The 18,452-nt window shown below is 39.4% G+C and overlaps 4 protein-coding genes across 4 annotated transcripts in view; 2 read left to right on the top strand and 2 right to left on the bottom strand.

Annotated features, from left to right (window-relative positions):
• Positions 1-1,296, bottom strand: part of LOC103382833 (neural Wiskott-Aldrich syndrome protein-like) — an 18,977-nt gene extending 17,681 nt beyond the window's left edge. The window contains 2 exon segments of the mRNA XM_025057201.1: positions 378-882; positions 995-1,296. Coding sequence (XP_024912969.1) covers positions 378-482 — 105 coding nt within the window. The 5' untranslated portion in view covers positions 483-882; positions 995-1,296.
• A 3,782-nt stretch (positions 1,297-5,078) lies between these two features.
• LOC103382834 (hyaluronidase PH-20-like) lies at positions 5,079-10,569 on the top strand. The gene is made up of 7 exons (XM_025057140.1): positions 5,079-5,159; positions 6,405-6,929; positions 7,271-7,437; positions 7,529-7,697; positions 7,789-8,007; positions 9,013-9,171; positions 10,444-10,569. Exons 1-7 carry the CDS (start codon positions 5,079-5,081, stop codon positions 10,567-10,569), a joined length of 1,446 nt encoding a protein of 481 aa, XP_024912908.1.
• A 6-nt stretch (positions 10,570-10,575) lies between these two features.
• Positions 10,576-11,282, top strand: LOC112487272 (hyaluronidase PH-20-like). The gene has a single exon (XM_025057207.1). The coding sequence runs from the start codon at positions 10,692-10,694 to the stop codon at positions 11,154-11,156; it is 465 nt and encodes a 154-aa protein (XP_024912975.1). The 5' UTR covers positions 10,576-10,691; the 3' UTR covers positions 11,157-11,282.
• A 3,151-nt stretch (positions 11,283-14,433) lies between these two features.
• On the bottom strand, positions 14,434-17,116 carry tmem229a (transmembrane protein 229A). Its single transcript, XM_025057204.1, has one exon. The coding sequence runs from the start codon at positions 16,933-16,935 to the stop codon at positions 15,871-15,873; it is 1,065 nt and encodes a 354-aa protein (XP_024912972.1). The 5' UTR covers positions 16,936-17,116; the 3' UTR covers positions 14,434-15,870.
• Between the last annotated feature and the right edge of the window lie 1,336 nt (positions 17,117-18,452).

Raw genomic sequence — 18,452 nt, 5'->3', positions numbered from 1 at the left:
TGCAAGTTAAAGGTGTGCCAGTAAAGTAAAAGAAGGAGGAGGTGTAGGTAGAATAGAAGCCTGGAGCCAGAATGAAACTTTCTGTTGTCCAATTGTCACTGCGTCCCCTCCAGTCCTCTTCGACTGCCTCAGCTGTCAAAACAATCCTTCCTCTTCCAGTCACAAGCTCGTATTAAATAATCCTAAACATATATATGCACAGATAGCAACACACATACAAAAGTGGGTCAGGAAAACACTGGTACAACTAACTCTCTGCCAGCTTTGTCTCCTTACGAGAGACAGGAAACACGGTGCAAGTTAGCAGAGTTAGCCTGTTTTTTCCTGGCTCTTAAACAATAGTTTTTTCCTCTTTTTTTTCAAACAAACAAACTTACAATGCATTTCCTGCCGAGGTGGTTGAAGAGGGATTCATTTTCCTGCGGTGTCAGTAGTATCGAGCCGACGTTGTTTTGCCGCCGATGCGACGGAGCTCCACTCATTATTGGCGATCAGTTTACAAAGTCTGCTGCACCGACTCTTAACTCGTTCTGTGGGATCCACGATGATACATAAACAATCCCGCGGTCATCCGTGGCCTTCCCAAGACCCCGATCACACCGGTTTGGTTTTGTGCCAGGTGTCCTCGGGTTGTCACGGGGAAACGTATAAAGTACAAGAGCGGTGTGACGTCCCGCTAGTCTTAATAATACGACCAGCTTTGCAGCCACTGCACTGGTACGTAGTGCGATTGAAAACTTTCCTGAGAAGTCGGACGGCTGGAGAGCCCGCAGCCAGTTCCATCCAACATGGCAGTGTCAGGCCCAGACCATTTGTCCAGAAACGGGGGAGAATCTGTTCACGAAGTACTTTCCAGAAAGCTTCAAAATTTAAATGATACTGCTGCAGACAAAGAGAGGATTAGATAAAAAAATAAGGTGAATGTTTTTATATTTATTTCCGGAAAAAAATTACAAAAAATAAACACCTTTGTTGTTTGAATTATTATACGAACCCTTGTGAGTTGGTTTGGTCCTGCCTGCCCGTGGCTTTTATGACTAGGAATGTGTGCGAGAGCAGAATGGGAGGAGATAAGAAAAAGGCGCAAGTTGCCAAGTCCATGCACTTGTGGTCCCAGTGGGAAGCGGAATATTAACATGAGCAACACATTTACCGCACTTCAAATGCGACATCATAGTTTGTAGTTTCTTGTACATTTCAAACTACAAGAAACTACAAACAGCCACAGAATATTGTGTCAATACATACCGGATTCATTTTAATGTGGAATTTAAAATGTGGAAAACCTTGGAGCCTATGTTAGGTAAAAAGATCACTGTTTGAGCCCTTTTTTAAAAAATATTTTTGTGATGTATAACGAACAACGGCTTTAGAAGAGAATCATAATAAACATATTATTAAGACTTGTATATTAGATATTGTTGTTACATTGTTAATACGTATAATATGACATATGACATACTCTATCAATTCAATGTTTTTTAGACAGCTAGCTTTTTTAAACTAGCTTCATATTTATGCATTTAAAAATTGCTCAGGAAAATATACTTTAAAATGGTTATTTATATAAGAGGGGCTAATAATGCCGTCATCATCTGTGTACTGTGTGATTATGACCGCTCTATTTACTGTCTAGCCCGTGGGTCAGGCTTCCTTATTAGAACATCTGAACATGCGACATGTCAAGCACTGCTGCAAAATACAACACTCTTGTGGTTCCTTGCAGCATAACAGTCAGCAAATGTACAAACCGCACCATTCAGTTTAATTATGATCTGATTATGGCATGCAGAACTTGAGGAGAGTTTAAACAACCCTGAACAAGAGCAGGCTCTTTAGAACCAAACAGATTTTCAAAAGGTGCCAAAGGCTGTTTCACATACTGCAACATGCTCCGTCAGGCTCATAAATGGGTGTTGTTTATATGATAACAGAAAAAAAGTAGACCTTGTCAAAAACACACGGTGGAAAACAAGTGATATAAACGATGACATAATAAAGTAACCATTTTTTTTATCTCCTCCAATCATAAAATTGACACAACGAGGGCTTGAGAAACCACAGCGACCTAACAGCTTTCCTGGTGAAGATGCTAACAAAAATGATGCTACATACAGATGAATGTTATCAGAATATAGAGTAAAAAAAATCGTGAGGCTGTCAAAGACAATATCTTAAAGTTATTTATCTTGAGGATGTCAAAGACAATATCTTAAAGTTATTTTTAAAGAACATTTTAACCGTTAGACAATTAGTAAATAAGCTACTTGTTTTCATGTATTACTTTAAATTCAGTAATCACATGTTGTACATTTAAATCACTGTGTAAACTGTCAGTTGCCGAGTGTTGCCAATCCTGTCTGGAGCATGGTGTGAAATGACGCTAGCCTAGCCTAGCCATTAAAACACACTGACAATTTATTTTTGTATGTAGAAACCAATACATATAACTTTAGCGTGGCGCTAATATTTCGCCAACAGAGCCAAATTAATTTATACTAGTGTGGTGCTAATATTTGGAGAAACACCAACAGAGCCAAATTAATTTATACTAGAAATATAAACCTTTACACGTGGACATGCACATTCTGACATTCATTCTTCTGAGCTCATTTCCAAATGCTTCCACTTGGTTCACCTCTGTTCCCTACTTTTCAGCAGAGTCTGGTGGAACTTGAAAAACCTGACCAACAGGCAGAGAAACGTTTCAGAGAACAGTGTGCCGTTCCGCCTTTAGCTTTGGCTTTAGTGAGACATAGACGTAGCTGACTCATCGTGGATAACGTATTTTTATATCAGTAATGTGGTGAAAGTGGACACAGTCAGATATTGTTCTTAATGGGCTCTGAGGTTAGACACCTAAAAACAGGAACACAGATACTCCAGTCACAGAAATTAACCAATACTGACAGCTGAGAGTAGTAAGTATGTACTCAGTGTTTTTTTTTTTTAAATAGCAGAGATCACAAGCATGTAATAGACTATTACTGGAGGTTATAGAATAGGAAGGAAGATGACAACATGAATATTATATTTTGAATTGAATGGAGAAGGACACCCCCGCAGGCATGTGTATAAATATTTTATAAAAACAGCCTTTTCATATCTCAGCATGTTCTACAGGCTGTTTTAGGGGAAATATTACCACAGGCTTCCTCTTGATAAATGTTTATTTAAAGAAGAAGAAGAAGGTATTATATGTTTGTTTTTTTTCACCAGGAATAGGATTTCACTTTCTCACCTACACATGTTGATGACAAGGATTATGTCCTTTGTTTTTGTTGTTGTCTGGGAAAATATGAAAATCAGATAATTCGTTTAAAAATTATATATATTATATCTAAATTAACATTTTCTCTGATTAACTTAACACTGCAATCCCTAACATATATAATAATGTTTTTTAATAATGTTGTTTAGCATTAGCTGTATAATACAACACTATGGAACCGACTATATACATATATATATTATCTGTGATATTTAAAAACCAGATTTGTTTACTGAGGGATTCACTAATAGTGCATAAATTGTGACGACATTAAATGTTTTAGACCGTGACCACAAGGTGGCAGCATTGTACTGTCCTCGATAAACTACTATCCCTGGCTGTACTGAGCGCATTAAAAATTGTTGGGAACTCCATCTGTTGCATGAACCACACGCCTTAAGTTGTTATTTCATGATGCTGCCAGTGTGTGTGTATGTGTGTGTGTGTGCACCAGGAGGCTTGACATGATCAGCAACAGGGGGGTCAGTTTTTTTGTCTGGTGCATTTCAGAACACAGTTGAAATTCAACCCTGACCATATGGAATCCCAGGTCCTCTGCACCAACTGACCTTCGTTATTCTGTAGCTGACTATTGTATGTACTGTAATTAGTTTTTCTTTTTGACCCACACCCCCGCGAATACTATTGAGAACCTGATAACATGTATATTTTTATCTGTACAAACCACTGTGTGAGTTGCTGCCCCCTAGCGACTGGAGGCTGTTATCATTCAAACATTACAGCAGTGGTACACTTATGTCCAGCATGCCATATTTCATTGGAAGCCCCTTACGACCCCATGGGGGGACCTGCCCCACTATTTGAGAACTGATCTATTCCAAATTAATCTAATTTTATTAGGACAATTAAGTAGCACTTCACTGCAGAGAACCTTCAATGCTTGTTATGTTTGTGGATCCCACATGTTTTGCCCATATGGGTCATGACCAGATAATGACCTTATGCAGCCCACACAATGTAACCGCATCTACATTTCTTTTTCTTTCCACCTACTGTATGTAGTTCTAGTAAACATATGTGTAGGATATCTATGTCATCTATCACTTTGAGTGTCTAAGAAAGTAGTTTCTCCTCAGTGTACTGTACTGCTTTACTGAAACATAGTTGTAACCTAAATATACACACACACACACACACACCACCTACACACCTGGCTACAGTAATGTAGGGCAGGAGGCTGCTGTCCCACTGTTCACACTTTGTCAGCAACTTGTGAAATCAACACCATTTGGTGTATTTTTTTTATTGTACTGACCAGACACAAAAACACGCGCACACACACACACACAGTAAATTCATTCATTCATTACTCATCAGTAATGTCAGTGTTTGTTTAAACACTGAGAGAGAGACTGATTTTTTTATGTCTACTGTGATTTATCTGTTGTCTCCACTTCTTTCCCCAGATGTAATTATATTCTACGCAAACAAAGACAGTTGTTATTAATGCCCTCCTATCCCCCCCCCCCCTCTTTACCACCTGGGTGTCAGACTGTGCTGTCTCCTCACTGTACAGAGGAAGGAAGGTAAGGAAGTCTGACTGCAGCTGCAAACAGAATGAGTCTGGATCCAAACTGAAAATGTAAGCACTGACAAAAACAGCACCAAAAACCTATTCCTTTGACATTTTCACAATTCTTTTGTGATAATAAAAAGTCCCCAGTACTGTATGCTTCAACTTCATGTCAAATCTCTGCACGTTACATTCATTTTACTAGTCATTACTATTTACCTGATATACTTGTTTTCAAGGCCATCCAGGGCGACAGGCAGCAGCATCCACAGTATGATGATCCCCACACTGATGCCAAAACTGTATGGAGACACAGCAGCGGAGTCACACCTGGGTGTGACTCCGCTGCTCCAGGTTCAACTCTGTTAACGGAAAAACAAAACATAAGGGTGAGTGCATGTGGGGTGCATCCTTGTACAGTGCATGTAGAGTGTAGGTCTCCGTCACTGTAGCAGATGTCATCACTCTCTCTCCGCAGCCTCATGGTGAGACAACAACTCTGAAGGCATGTCCAGGTACAGACACTTTACCTTTTTCACAATTTGTTTTGTTGATAACTGTGGCTTGAGGTTCATTCTGATCTGAACAAAGTGTAAATCTGGATTGACATTTGAGCACGTGTGTGTGGTAGGTGCTAAACGTGAACCTTTGTAGATGTGTGTCTGTACATATATGTATGTATATATCTATTTATATATCTATATGTATGCAGTATATATATATATATATATATATTTACTCACAAATATATATGCATATATATGTTTGTGTGTATATATGTGTACATATATTTATATATGTATGTATATATCTATTTATATGTATGCAGTATATATTTGTATTTATACATAAATATATATGTAGATATGTATATGTTTACATGTGTGTATACGTATATATACGTTTATGTATGTATATATTTATTTATATGTATGCAGTATATATGCATTTATACATACATATAAATGCATATATGTAAATATGTATATGTATGTGTGTATATGTATATATATATACACACACACATTTATATGTATGCAATATATGTATATATACATATACATGTAGATATTTATATGTGTATATATACTATATATATATGTATATATTTATTTATGTATAACTATGTATTTTATGTTCAATGGTAAGTTTTATATATTGTGTCTAGTATTGTGGGGAAATGTACAACATTTCTCTGCCAACAAATTTCAATCAAACCCATTTCTATCTTTCTAAAATACAGTATATAAAACATTAACTTTATATATTTAAGGTACAATGTTGTTAGCATTGTAGAATAAATGCCAGGGGTAAACACTGACATCTGCTTAATGAAAACTGGTAGAAAACCATTGCTGTGGATTCAGGATTCTTTAACACTATTTTCTGATTTAACAGCTTTTTTTTCTTGACACTTTTATTTTGGTTTCTGTTTGTTCCCAGGCAGATGAAAGGATGGTTTTCATCACACAGAAGAGCAGAGACTGTGTGTCACTTCTTCTCTTGTCCTCACGCTCCATTATTCCGTCTCTGTCTCTGTGTTTCTTCACTGTAATACTTCTGTCTGTTTGTCCTCCTTGTGCTGTTGCTGACGTACAGACGCCAAACGCTGCTCCCGCTCCTGGTATTGACACAAACAAATCTATATTTACTCCTCTGTCAAGTTTGACTTATTCTAATATTAGAAACTTTGTTCTGCCCTCAAACAAAGATACTCTCACTGACACTCACCCAACCTCTTTGTCAAAAAACATTTTCAGAACTCTTTTGAATGTGACAAAGTTTACTCTCTCCAGCACGTCTGCATTCCCAGAACATTCATTTTCAAACTCTTCGACCAAAAAGCTGTCCTACGTTTCAACATCACTTCCTGTTAACAAAGTCTTCTCCTTCATCTCTGAAACATCTCCTTCATCTACTCATCCTCTCAAAACCTCAACGTCAACTACGAAAAAAACCAGGTCTCGTCAGGTCAGACCACCGCAACCTCTCCCTCAAACGACACCCCCGCTGTTTGACCACCAGCCGTTTATAGTTAGCTGGAATATTCCTGATCTGGTGTGCAAGAAATACAACGTCTCCCTGGACACGTCACCGTTCAAGGGCGTGGCCACACCTGCAAAGGTAGGTGGACTGATGTTTTGCAAGCGTTAAAAACAATTTATTTAACAAACAGATATTTACTCACCCCTCCGCTGTCTCCCCCATTTTCCCCGGTCTCTTTTTGCCGAGAGAGACGGCTACACTGATCCTGGATCTGCTGGACATTTTTATCCGCAGTTTTAAAAATGCTTACTCAGTGTGTCATTTAATTTGAATTTCAATATTTTTTTTAAAATGCCCTCTGCCTAGTTATATATTATATATATAAAAAATAACTTGTTTCCAATTTGTCTTAGAACTTTTTGACTCATATATACAAATACTTTACATTCAACATCTGATGTGTTCTGACTGTTTTCTAGGTTCCGGGTCAGTTCCTGTCACTGTTCTACACTGACAGACTGGGTCTTTACCCACACGTGGACATCATCGGTCGAAAACAGTTCTACGGCGGCATCCCTCAAAGAGGGAACCTCAAAGCCAGTATGGACAAGGCCAAGGCGGACATCAAGTACTACATCCCATCCAAGTGAGTCACTCTGACAGAACAAAATTAATGGAGAAATTCAAATCTGATTTCAACTTTTTTTTTTTTTTTACCATTTTGAATCTCTTATCAGGACCAGTAGAGGCCTGGCTGTCATCGACTGGGAGGAATGGCGCCCTCTGTGGGACAGAAACTGGGGCTCTAAGAAAATCTATCAGACTTTATCTGTGAAACATATCCTGCAGACAAACCGCTCTATCACGGTGCAGCAGGCCACGACGGAAGCCAAGAAACAGTTCCAGGTCAAAACACAGTTCATGATTCTTAACGTATGCACAAAAATATGTGATGGGATGTAGTTCTGGACAAATGCGTGACAGCGACTGTTTGTAGCTGGCAGCCAGGAGTTGGATGTCAGGGATGTTGACGATGGGCAGGACCATGAGACCCAACTATCTCTGGGGCTTCTACTTGTTCCCTAACTGCTACAATTATGGCTGGTTGGAGCCGCACTACAGCGGCCGCTGCTCCAAAGGAGTGAGGAGGCAGAATGATCAGCTGCAGTGGCTGTGGGAGTCCAGCAGCGCCCTCTACCCCTCGGTATATTTGCAGGTTAGTGAGAGAAAATTGTGTTGCACACAAGTTATTTCAAACTAATTTATCTTATGGAAACAAATTAATTTTTGTCTTAACTCGGTCATTTTTTTCCCCTTAAAAATATAGTACATATTACAGGGAAATGTTTGAGGTGCACATCAAAAAATAAATACAATTTATTTTATTTAAATATTTGCATAGCAGTAAGTTATTGTGACTGTAGTCAAAAACATTACTGTGAATGTTCTGTAAGTTAAATACTAAGAAATTGCTTTCAAAGAGCAAGCTTGCATCTAAAATAAATAAATAAATAAATAAAAATAAAAAATATAAATGCTAAAGTAAGTACAAAACAGTAAAAAACAAAAAATACTCATCTTGGCTTTCAGGGGGAAAATGTCTTCTGACCAGTAGTCAAGAAATACATTGTGCTTTGCATTTCTTTCATTATCTTTTTGTTGAAGTCTTATTAAAAATAATTATAATTAATAACTGAGTCACTTATTTGACTCACAATAGTCAAATTTACAGTGTGTGTTTTTGTAACTGACATGGTGCCACAGGAGGCGCTATTAAGTATGTGGTTGCAATTCAGGCTGCCACATGGGATGAACCTTTAGGGACGTGGTGGTTCCTCTGGGAATTTAACCCAAGACTCTCTGCTTGCAAAGCAGGTGGGCTAATTGCTACACTATGGAACCACTACGGATATATACAGTGCAGCAGGAACGGAACTGTTCAAACTTCAACAAAGAAGAAAAAAAGTCTGAAAGTCCAAATGAAAAATACATCCGTTACTAATTTGAACCTTTGGTTAAAAAATGGTGGACGCTATGTAATGATTTAGGGCTGAATTTCTACAGTGCTTCCTTGAAAAGAAATGGAAATTATAGTAAATATATTTTTTTTAAAAATTGTAAAAAATATTCTAGGTAATTTTACGTGAATGTTCTAAGTGAAAATAAATATTTTAATTACATTTTCTTTGTTATATTTTATATTTTTTAATTGTGTTTTCAGGTCTCTCTGGCCGACAACCCACGCGCAGCTCTGATGGTGAGAAATCGTGTCCGTGAAGCTTTAAGAGTCTCCACCCTGCCGAAGCGCAGCGCCACTGTACCTGTGTTTGTTTACACGCGACCTGTCTTCGTTGACCACAACAGGCGCTTCCTCAGCCAGGTGAATAAAAGCCTTTAAATGTTCATTTATTTAATGCTAACCTCGCTCACAGCGTGTGTTTTGGGGTGATTCCGCAGTGATACCACGGTATATCAACAACAACAACCCTCTAATCCTTCTGAATTAATAATCACATCAACCCTTCTAAGCTGATTACATCTTAAGTGGTTAGGAGCCGACGCACACTTGACTAGATTGGGTACTTCTAAGGTTACTTCTCCATCTCAGCAGTGAGGTATTTCTAAACCGAGTTCCACTCGCTCCAGTTTTCAGAGGAGTTTGGTTTCTCTGGTGTAACAACATCCTGTCCAGGTGGTAACCCTTCCCTGAATATGTAATTCCTCCACTCTGTCCTCACCTCGAACAGTGTTTGGTGGGTAGCATTCAAACCCAGCAACTAGAAAACCACATACATACATAGTAACTAATGGTATCTGTCTATCTACTATCTAATATTTTCAAACCAAGTTACCTCATTACTAGCAAAAGGAAATACACGGTATAAAAATGCTAAATAGTAGCATTACCAAAACCTAAAGAGGTTAGAACTTAGCATAAATACCTTAGCATAAATACTTAGCCAAATTGTATCTAAACTTTAATCCAAATTTACTAAACTAGATTAAAAACAACAAGACTTAGCCAAACTGTATCTAAACTTTAATCCAAATTTACTAAACTAGATTAAAAACAATAGAAAAATTAAAAATAAAATATGAAAGGAAACGTAGCCTGAATTAGCTCAATAACTCATTACCACCAACCCAGAAATGTGTTAACTTACTTTTTCTGTGTAATATGTACAAATTCACGCTAAAATTTGTTCTAACAGTTCTAAAACAAATGAAATTAACAAACTGTTTGTTTAGACCAGGCATGGGCAAATTAAGGCTCAGGGGCCAGATGCGGCCCATTTAGCTTTTTAATCTGGTCCACCAAACTTTTTAAAATTATATAATTTATTTATATTATCATCTTATACTTCTGCGTTTTCCCTGCAATACCCAGGTTTCCCCAATGGATGGCATTGAAAATGATAAAAGCATTTTAGCCTTTAGGCATGACTTTTACGTCATTTATGTCAGTTCACATGAATCGGCTCCTGACCCCGACCCCCTGATCAAGTTTAGGACAATTGTGGCCCGCGAGCCAAAAACTTTGCCCACGCCTGGTTCAGACAGTCATTTTCTACCCTACTGGTCAACAGAAAAAAAAATAAATTTATAGAATAACAAAACATAGAATAATAAAAAATGTATTACTTGTGTCTAGGGAGATTTGATCAACACCATCGGGGAGAGCGCAGCAGTGGGAGCGTCTGGTGCCGTACTGTGGGGGGCCAGTTCTGACTACGTCGACCAGGTAACATCACACCACGAGGTTCCAGTGCTCTGCTGAGAGACAGACAGTGTCTGTGTTGATAGAGATAAAGGCCTCAACAAGATGATACAGCCGTCTGACAGGCCGACAATAGCTGCTGATTGATAGTAACTGTTCCTCCTGCTGATATCGGAGGATTAATGGCACCGTTCTTCTTTGCTCTCCAGGCCTCTTGCGAGTCTCTCTCATCTTACCTCTACACCACGCTCAACCCATACATCACCAATGTCTCTGCTGCTGCCCAGCTCTGCAGCAACTTCCTGTGCAGAGGGAACGGCCGCTGTGTTCGCAAGAACTATAACTCCTACCACTACCTCCACCTGAACCCGGACAACTTCAGGGTTTTGAGGGTTCAGAACCGCTACCTTGTTCGAGGGAGACCGACGTTTGCAGATCTGAAGGCTTTCAGGAGGGGGTTTAACTGTCAGTGCTACAAGGGGATGAACTGCACAGCTAGGTCGTACGGTGAGCTCGCTAAGACGTTGAAGTTTAACGTCAAACAAGGTTTGATCCAAAAAGTTCGTACTCTGAATAAAGCTGCGTTGGATGACTTGCAAGACGCTAGCGTCAGAAAGGATAAAGTGAGGAGCAACTGGAAGGTTTAGCATCGTTCAGGCTTTAACCCTCCGGTTCTCCTTCGCAGTTTGTACGCACCCAGCGTCCTCGCAACCCGTTTGCATCTTTTCCCAGAACCAGAGCATGCACAAACACACAAAGGCATACCATCAGCCACCGGGTCACCTTAGACCCAAAGCTGGATTCTAAAATCCAGATGAGCAAACCGGGTCACCTTAGACCCAACGCTGGATTCTAAAATCCAGATGAGCAAAGATTTATTTGCATGTTTCCCCTTGGCTTGATTTGCATTTTCAGAGTTGCATGGAACAAAAACAGCAAGCTTTATTTTCAGCGTCTGTACTGTAGCTGAATGACACGATCACCTTAACCTTAGAGTCTGAACTCTACAGTCTTCACCAAGCCAAAAACACACAGAAGGTTCTGGTGGAAATCTCCAGAATGAAAAGTTAGTAAATCGCCACTAGGTGGACCTGTACATGTACCCAGCTCATAAAAGTCCAGAGAATGAACTACAGCACCAGTGTGAGCTCGCGTCTACTGAAGATGTGACGACCTGCTGCAGTGATTCCGATCCAAACAAATATATTTGTTAGGGAAATTCAAGAGAAAACATAAGCTCATCTTCATCAAGTCTTCACCCTGTAATCAATGATGGGGATTATCTATTGTCATACCAGACGACAGGAACGATTCCTGGGACAAGTTCATACATTTGAAATGTTTTTTTTTTATCACCTGTCTTTATATAGACAGTGATTTGGATGTCAATGTAAATAAACGGTGGAAACTCAGACGAGTTAGCTTTGTGTTGCTTATTGGACTTTCGTGACAATAGAACAAACCTCTGAAATTGTATACAGTAAATAGGAACACAGTATTTTGTCACAAATTATAATTTAAGCATAGTATGGAGATTAATTTGTTTTCATTGCTACTCTGGAGCTCAAACGCAAGTTCATTCCTCCAAATTAAATTACATTAAATAAACCGTCAGTACTGCATTCCCGATACTTCAGTCTGTCTAATCAGACCATATGGCTACGGTAAGTATTTGTCAGATACCTGAGAACAATTGTTTTTATCAAATCTGGTTTCATATTTTTATTTTAAGGAGACAGAAAGAGGGCGCTAAAAAAAAGCAGTTCAAATTTATACTTTCTTTGGCTAATAATTAGTTCTTATTGGCTAACATATTAGTGATTACACCTTTTTGTATAAATTGTATTTATCGTTTAGCAACTTCTCCCTTAGCTTTGACTTTTTAATTTTTGCTGCTTTGGATCAATTTAAAAGATTTATAACTTTGCTTTCTTATGCTAACTCTTAGCCTTTCTTGACCCTACGTTTAAGAAACAAGGACTACATACAGAGGTCATTTTCCACGACTCACTCCCTCACCTCCTAAAATGAAAGAATACACCTTACTGTAAGTAAAATCTATATTCTTCGTTTGCAGACGATCTACTTCTTTTTTCCACCAGTGTCTGTTTGTTTTGGTTGTTACCATAGGTAACCAGTACAGGTTGTTTTGTTTAAACGTGAGAAAGAAAAGAGATACGATCAGAGTAAAAAAAGAAAAAAAAAAAAAGAAAAAGAAAACAATGTTTGCATGAACTCTAACAACAGCCAACAATCACTAATACTACGACTACGACTACTTCTGCTGCTACCAATGGCAATAACAGTCGTAGAATTTGCTCTTCAGCAAATCAGTAGAGCTTCATTTGTATAATGCATACTTTGATTGCAGCTGACAATGAAGACGGACGCATACATTTGTTTTTTTTAAGCTACTGCAAGTTTCAGCTGAGGTCAGTCATCACGATTACAGTATTAAATAACGAGGGTGTACTTGTCGGACCGGTCTGTCTGCATTGTGCTCTTGATAATAATGATGTGAACCAGCAGGCAGCTGTCGACGTGTGTTCGCAGCAGTGTGTTCCTTATGTCATTGTGGAGGTGTTTGTGTTCCCATTGGATTTGTTGTCAGCAGATACTGTACTGTGTCGTTAGTGTAGTCAGTCAGGATCCTCTGGGTGTCACTGTGTGTGTGTGTGTGTGTGTGTGTGTTTGGCCGTAAGAGTGACACCCTGGTTCAGAGAATAATACAGTTTATCACCTTGACTTATGACCGTGACGTAGGCTGATCACTGATAAAACGTCAACCTCGCACAATTATTATATTATACCGTTAGCCACTGTTTGCTTTGTGAGCACATTGATACTCCTATTTAACTGCCACTTTGTGTGTGTGTGTGTGTGTGCGTGCTTGTCACATTTGTCTCAATAAACCATCAAGCAGCAATAGCACATTGACCTTGGTAAGGACCAGGGAGTGGACTGTGTGTGTGATACTGTAGCTAACAAACAGACATAAAATCAACGCGGTGGGCCATTGAATCGTTGCACTTTGATTCAGAGTTGTAAGAGTTGAGATTAGGTTTGACTCTGCAGATATCAGTCGAGTACACAAGTCCAGTATACGCTTTACATAAAAGTAGCAAAGCACCAAATATTAAACAGGTAACTAGTGTGGTTTTTTTTTACATACTAAAGGTCCCTCACAACCTTCTTTACAAGGAAGAAAGAAAGGAAAGTGAACTCCTTGTCACTTCACACAACCAACTGTGACCTCTGTTTTTAACCCATCACCAAAGTGAGGTCAGACCTCAGTGGTAACTTGGCAGCTGGTGGATTCTAACCTGAAACCTTCTGGACCCAAGTTCTTTTCCTTAACCACTAAGCCACCACTGCCCCATAAAAACTAGCAGGCTACAACTAGAACACTGCAGAGAAAATAGAATTACAGCTTGACGGTGACCTCTCCCTGTCACACACATCACGATTCTGCCAACAAATAGCTCGCCAGACATGTTGTGGGAAGAAAATGATAGATTTATTCAAAATTCAAACTCATGTGGTCCATGCCATTGGAAGTCATTATTCTTAAAAGCACATATTTAAATATTTGATGAATGGAAAAAATACACAACCGGACAAACATCATTTAAATTCGTTATTATATTTGTCGTGAAAGTGCATTCTAACTTCACCACAATGATTAGCAGGCAATCGCATTCATGTAAACAAGAGACACATTAGCATTTGTTCAATCACAGTTCTCGGCTCTTGAAGAAGACCAAAGACAACCACACTGCCTTAATCTAAAAAGTTAGGAGAAAATTCACTTTGAGTCAACCACTTAGTCAATTAGTCGCAGACGAACTCGGAAATATAAAACACACCAACCATTTGTTTCCTTTACTGACTCAGAGGAAGGCACTTGAGCTACAGCCCGTGTTTCCTTTACTGACTCGGTTCAGAGGAAGGCACTTGAGCTACAGCCCAGGTTACACCTTCTGTTATGGCTGTTATATTCTCTGTGCACAGAACCACTGTTGCCCGTCTTAAATGCATTAGCATCGCTTTTAGTTTTTTTTTTTCTAGTCAGTGGAGGACAATATGGTGGAAAACAGTGATGTGTTCGTTTTTATAGTCCACCTGATGCTGCTTTTCAGGTAATTCAATCAGAATGTCAAAACACTGTGCAGGCACAGAGGCATTAAAAAATTCCGCAGATAACATTACTGATTGTTTTCTGGTTATGCAGAACTCCACAACTTGTGTATAAGATTTTGAAGAATCTTCTCATATGTTTTTGTATCACATTTAATTATATCGCTTGCATGCTAACAGCTAACCACCTGTAGTATTGACTAACAAAAAGGACATCCTAGTTATTTGAACATGTGGTGATAATTCAGGACAGTCTGAGGTGACCAGGATCTTTATGTTTTTACTCCTATTTGAACTTCAGAGATAATTTGTGCATAGAAAGAACAACACGGTCGTTAGTGATGTTTGGTTCCAGAAAGACTCACAGTAAAATCTGACATCTCCTCCCTGTTCAGCTACAGATTCACTCTTGCTACACAAAAGAGTAGTGCATCATCTGCATAATTTAAACATTATAAATAATTAAAAACTTTCATTTCTTTAAACTATTTTGACATATTTAAATGTGGCATAAATACTGACTTTTTAAAAGGTTTCAACACATTCATTTCTGGGAACACAACCATCGTTTTTTTTTTTGCTTAGCATGCAGATATAACGTTAACACGTTCTAGTGCGTAAATGTTAAAAAACATATAGTAAATCACACCTACTGCTGTCCTGAAGACTTTTAAAACAGGTCTGTAGAAAATAGAGAGATAAAAACGGCAGTAGATGAACTCAATCTGATCAGGTTTACAAACTCATGTCCATCAGATCACAGAGCTGCGCACGTTTTCTTTATTTATTAAAAGCGGAATTAATCATAGACCGTATACAAGAAATGGACAAGAGCTCCACTGGTAATGTAACCTGACTTGTACGAACTGAACATTTGTTTCTCAAGGCTATTTTTTTGCAAGTTTGATCCTTGTCTCATTCACTAGTTTATGGTCGTAAAAAAGTATCTTTTTATCAGAATAAATATTTAAAATTATTTTCCCAATAAAACATCACAAATCATAGGTCACAGGAAGGACTTAAAAAATCTTTAAAAAAATTTTTTTGGTATCACAAAGGTTTAACTAATAGCTCAGTCCAGTTCTTATATACAATCTATGAAAAACTGCTAACAGTAAGTGGTGCCTGTTTGTATAATCTCATTTAAATAATTACAATTCTTTCTAAAGTATTAAATTGAATAATTTTTGAAAAACAAGTCTGAAAAAAGGAAAGTCCGACAAATTAATGTGTCTTTGACTCCAGCTTCCCATTCACTCGTTCCTTTTCCAAACTCAAATCTTCTGTATCTTTGGTGCACCTGATCTTCAGCAGGACATTGGACAGGACGTCCTGGTACAGGCTGAGACATATCCAGCCGGGCAGGTAGACCAGGGTGATGAGTCCCATGAAGTTGTGAGGATAGTGGGAATAGTCCCAGGAGCAGGCGTCAAACTGCCTGAGGACCAGCCCCCAGGTGAACTCCCAGGTGTAGATGATGCAGACGTAGACGGGGAGTCTCCTCCACAGCCCCCAGCCTCTCTGGAAATGGAGGTGCAGATAGAGCTTGTCCACCACAAAGCTGCAGCTACCGTACATCAGGAAGGACCACAGGGATGTGTGACCGCCGAGGGTCCGGTCAGACTTCTCCACCAGGTTGAACACGGAGGTGAAAAGGATCTCATCCAGAAGACCGTGCATCCCAAAAAACAGGAACCGCGCAAGGCCTGAAAGAACCTCGCCTCTGTTCCCCTGGCCATGTTTGGTCAAAAGGTCAGTGAGGCAGATGGAGGGGTTATACTGCAGCCTGCCCACTCCTTTGTGGAACACTTGGGTGAAGTAGAGTGCCAGGATGTAGTGCAGGAGCAGCTGAGTCCCAGACACCACTCTAACCTGCTCGGTCAAAGTGTTGATGTTCCCGACCAGGATCTGCAGCCCGATGTAGATGGACGGGTAGAAGACGAGGTGGAACACCACAGGCCGACCTTGGAAGCATCTCTTCTGACCATAAATTTTCTCCAGCGCAAAGTGTGTCAGTGCATGCGAGATGCAGAGGTACACGGAGGAAAAGCCCAGCAGTTTCGGGTGCCCATTATTACCAACCCCGTGCAGAGACGACAGCAGGACGTCCAGGGTCACGCCGTGCATCCCGTAGAAGTAGAGCCGCATCCATCCCGGCAGCCAAAGCTGCGACTCTGCGGCGTCCGCGGTTTCCCCGGACCGTTCTTGACGGCGCGCTGGCTCTGTGTTCAGGCCACCGGAAGCGTCTCCTGATCGGCTTCGTGTAGCGTCCGTCCTGCGACTGTCCATGATCCCCGATCACTGAGACTGGACAGATTGACTAATCTTCTGTGTCTGTCTCCGCATTGTTCTCTGTCATGATCCTGTGCAGCCACACGGTGAGTTGAGCTGCGGCTGCGAGCATCTCTGGAAACAGTAGTGATGCCTTCAGGAGCGCCTCGGAAAAATCTCGTTTTGTACTTTTCGAAAACAGGCGTAAAAAAAACCCCAAAACAAACAAAAACCAGAGATTGATTAATATATATGTTAAACTAAACCCCCGCACCGCAAAAAACAAACAAACAAAAAAACCCGAGATTGATTAATATATATGTTAAACTACATTTAGTTTTAATTTTATATTTCTTACAGTTCACGTTTGCAAAACAAATAGAATAAATCGATTGTAATGGATATTGCTACTGTCGTGTTTGCTACATGTTGAAAGTAGGACATAGAGAAACTAATTGCGGAGTAACAATCTTAATTGCGTCAATTATGTATTTACTACAAGCCATTTCAGTTATTTTCGGATCAGTTCAGTTTAAGAGCGGAACTTGTTGTTTATTTAAAAGCCTAAATAAACAAGCGTTCAAATGCGGCGGCCGAAGTACGGTTCATTCCATCTGATGTCAATCCTTGTGTAGTTTGCTCTTGGTCGCAACTGTCGGTCTGAAAAAATCGCCAACCCAGGCTGTACGTGAAGGCACCACAACTAAGAATTGGCTGCGGTGATAAAGGGAGCTCTTGTACCTGAGGTGGTTCTTCGTTGAGCTCAAGTTCCCAAAACGCTGTTTAATTACACGCCGCTGAAATAATTAAGCTACAGTTCGGCTGTAATTAAACCTAAAACGGATTCACATTTTATTATACCTTTGTATTGGCCGTTATTATCACAATCAAATCAAAACCTGAACAGGACCACACAGTTCCTAGTAAAGAAACAGCTTGTACTACACCAGTATGACCACAAAGGGGCACTGCTCGTTTTCTCACAGTTGGAAATAAGGGTTTTCAACTCAAACATTTAATAACGATATTATACTGTGTACTTTTATGATACTGTCTTGATATGTGTTACTGAATAAAGTGGATTTCGTAAGAGGAAAAGAAAAAAAAGTATGTTTGGTGTCCATAAGGAAAATGGAATTCTAAGAAGTGCAAACATTTTAACTGTCTAGTTAATACATTAATATCAACTTATCTGGCTATTATAATAAGGCTGTAGGGCCCACACTACTGTGAGTTGGTGGGAGTTTTAACGGTATATGAAAAAAAACTAAACAACAAAACTTTTCCAGTAAGACATTAGAAATTATTAGTTTACGGTCCACTTGATCAGTTCTGCACATCTGTACAACAGGTTAATTGTGGTTTGAAATGTCCTAGAAAACCAGTGGATAATAATAATAATAATAATATACATTAAAAATTGACTTTGGAAATAACTCCTGATTTTAATTATGTTCCTGACCACTAGATGGCACCAGAGTGACACACTAACTCGGGCTTTGGGCGGGCCCCACCGTTGTTTTCATTCATAGAAA

The sequence above is a fragment of the Cynoglossus semilaevis genome, chromosome 8, assembly GCF_000523025.1.
Source record: "Cynoglossus semilaevis isolate Cse_v1.0 chromosome 8, Cse_v1.0, whole genome shotgun sequence".
Classification (NCBI taxonomy): domain Eukaryota; kingdom Metazoa; phylum Chordata; class Actinopteri; order Pleuronectiformes; family Cynoglossidae; genus Cynoglossus; species Cynoglossus semilaevis.
Note: the sequence above shows the minus strand (reverse complement) of the source record. Positions and strands in the feature narration are given on the sequence as shown.

Excerpts from the sequence above, each read along its gene's own strand:
- LOC103382834 (XM_025057140.1), top strand. The coding sequence starts at position 5,079 with ATGATGATCCCCACACTGATGCCAAAACTGTATGGAGACACAGCAGCG. Across the intron at positions 7,438-7,528 it reads AAGTACTACATCCCATCCAA|GACCAGTAGAGGCCTGGCTG; the intron begins GTGAGTCACTCT and ends ATCTCTTATCAG. Across the intron at positions 8,008-9,012 it reads ACCCCTCGGTATATTTGCAG|GTCTCTCTGGCCGACAACCC; the intron begins GTTAGTGAGAGA and ends TTGTGTTTTCAG.
- tmem229a (XM_025057204.1), bottom strand. The coding sequence starts at position 16,935 with ATGGACAGTCGCAGGACGGACGCTACACGAAGCCGATCAGGAGACGCT.
- LOC112487272 (XM_025057207.1), top strand. The coding sequence starts at position 10,692 with ATGGCACCGTTCTTCTTTGCTCTCCAGGCCTCTTGCGAGTCTCTCTCA.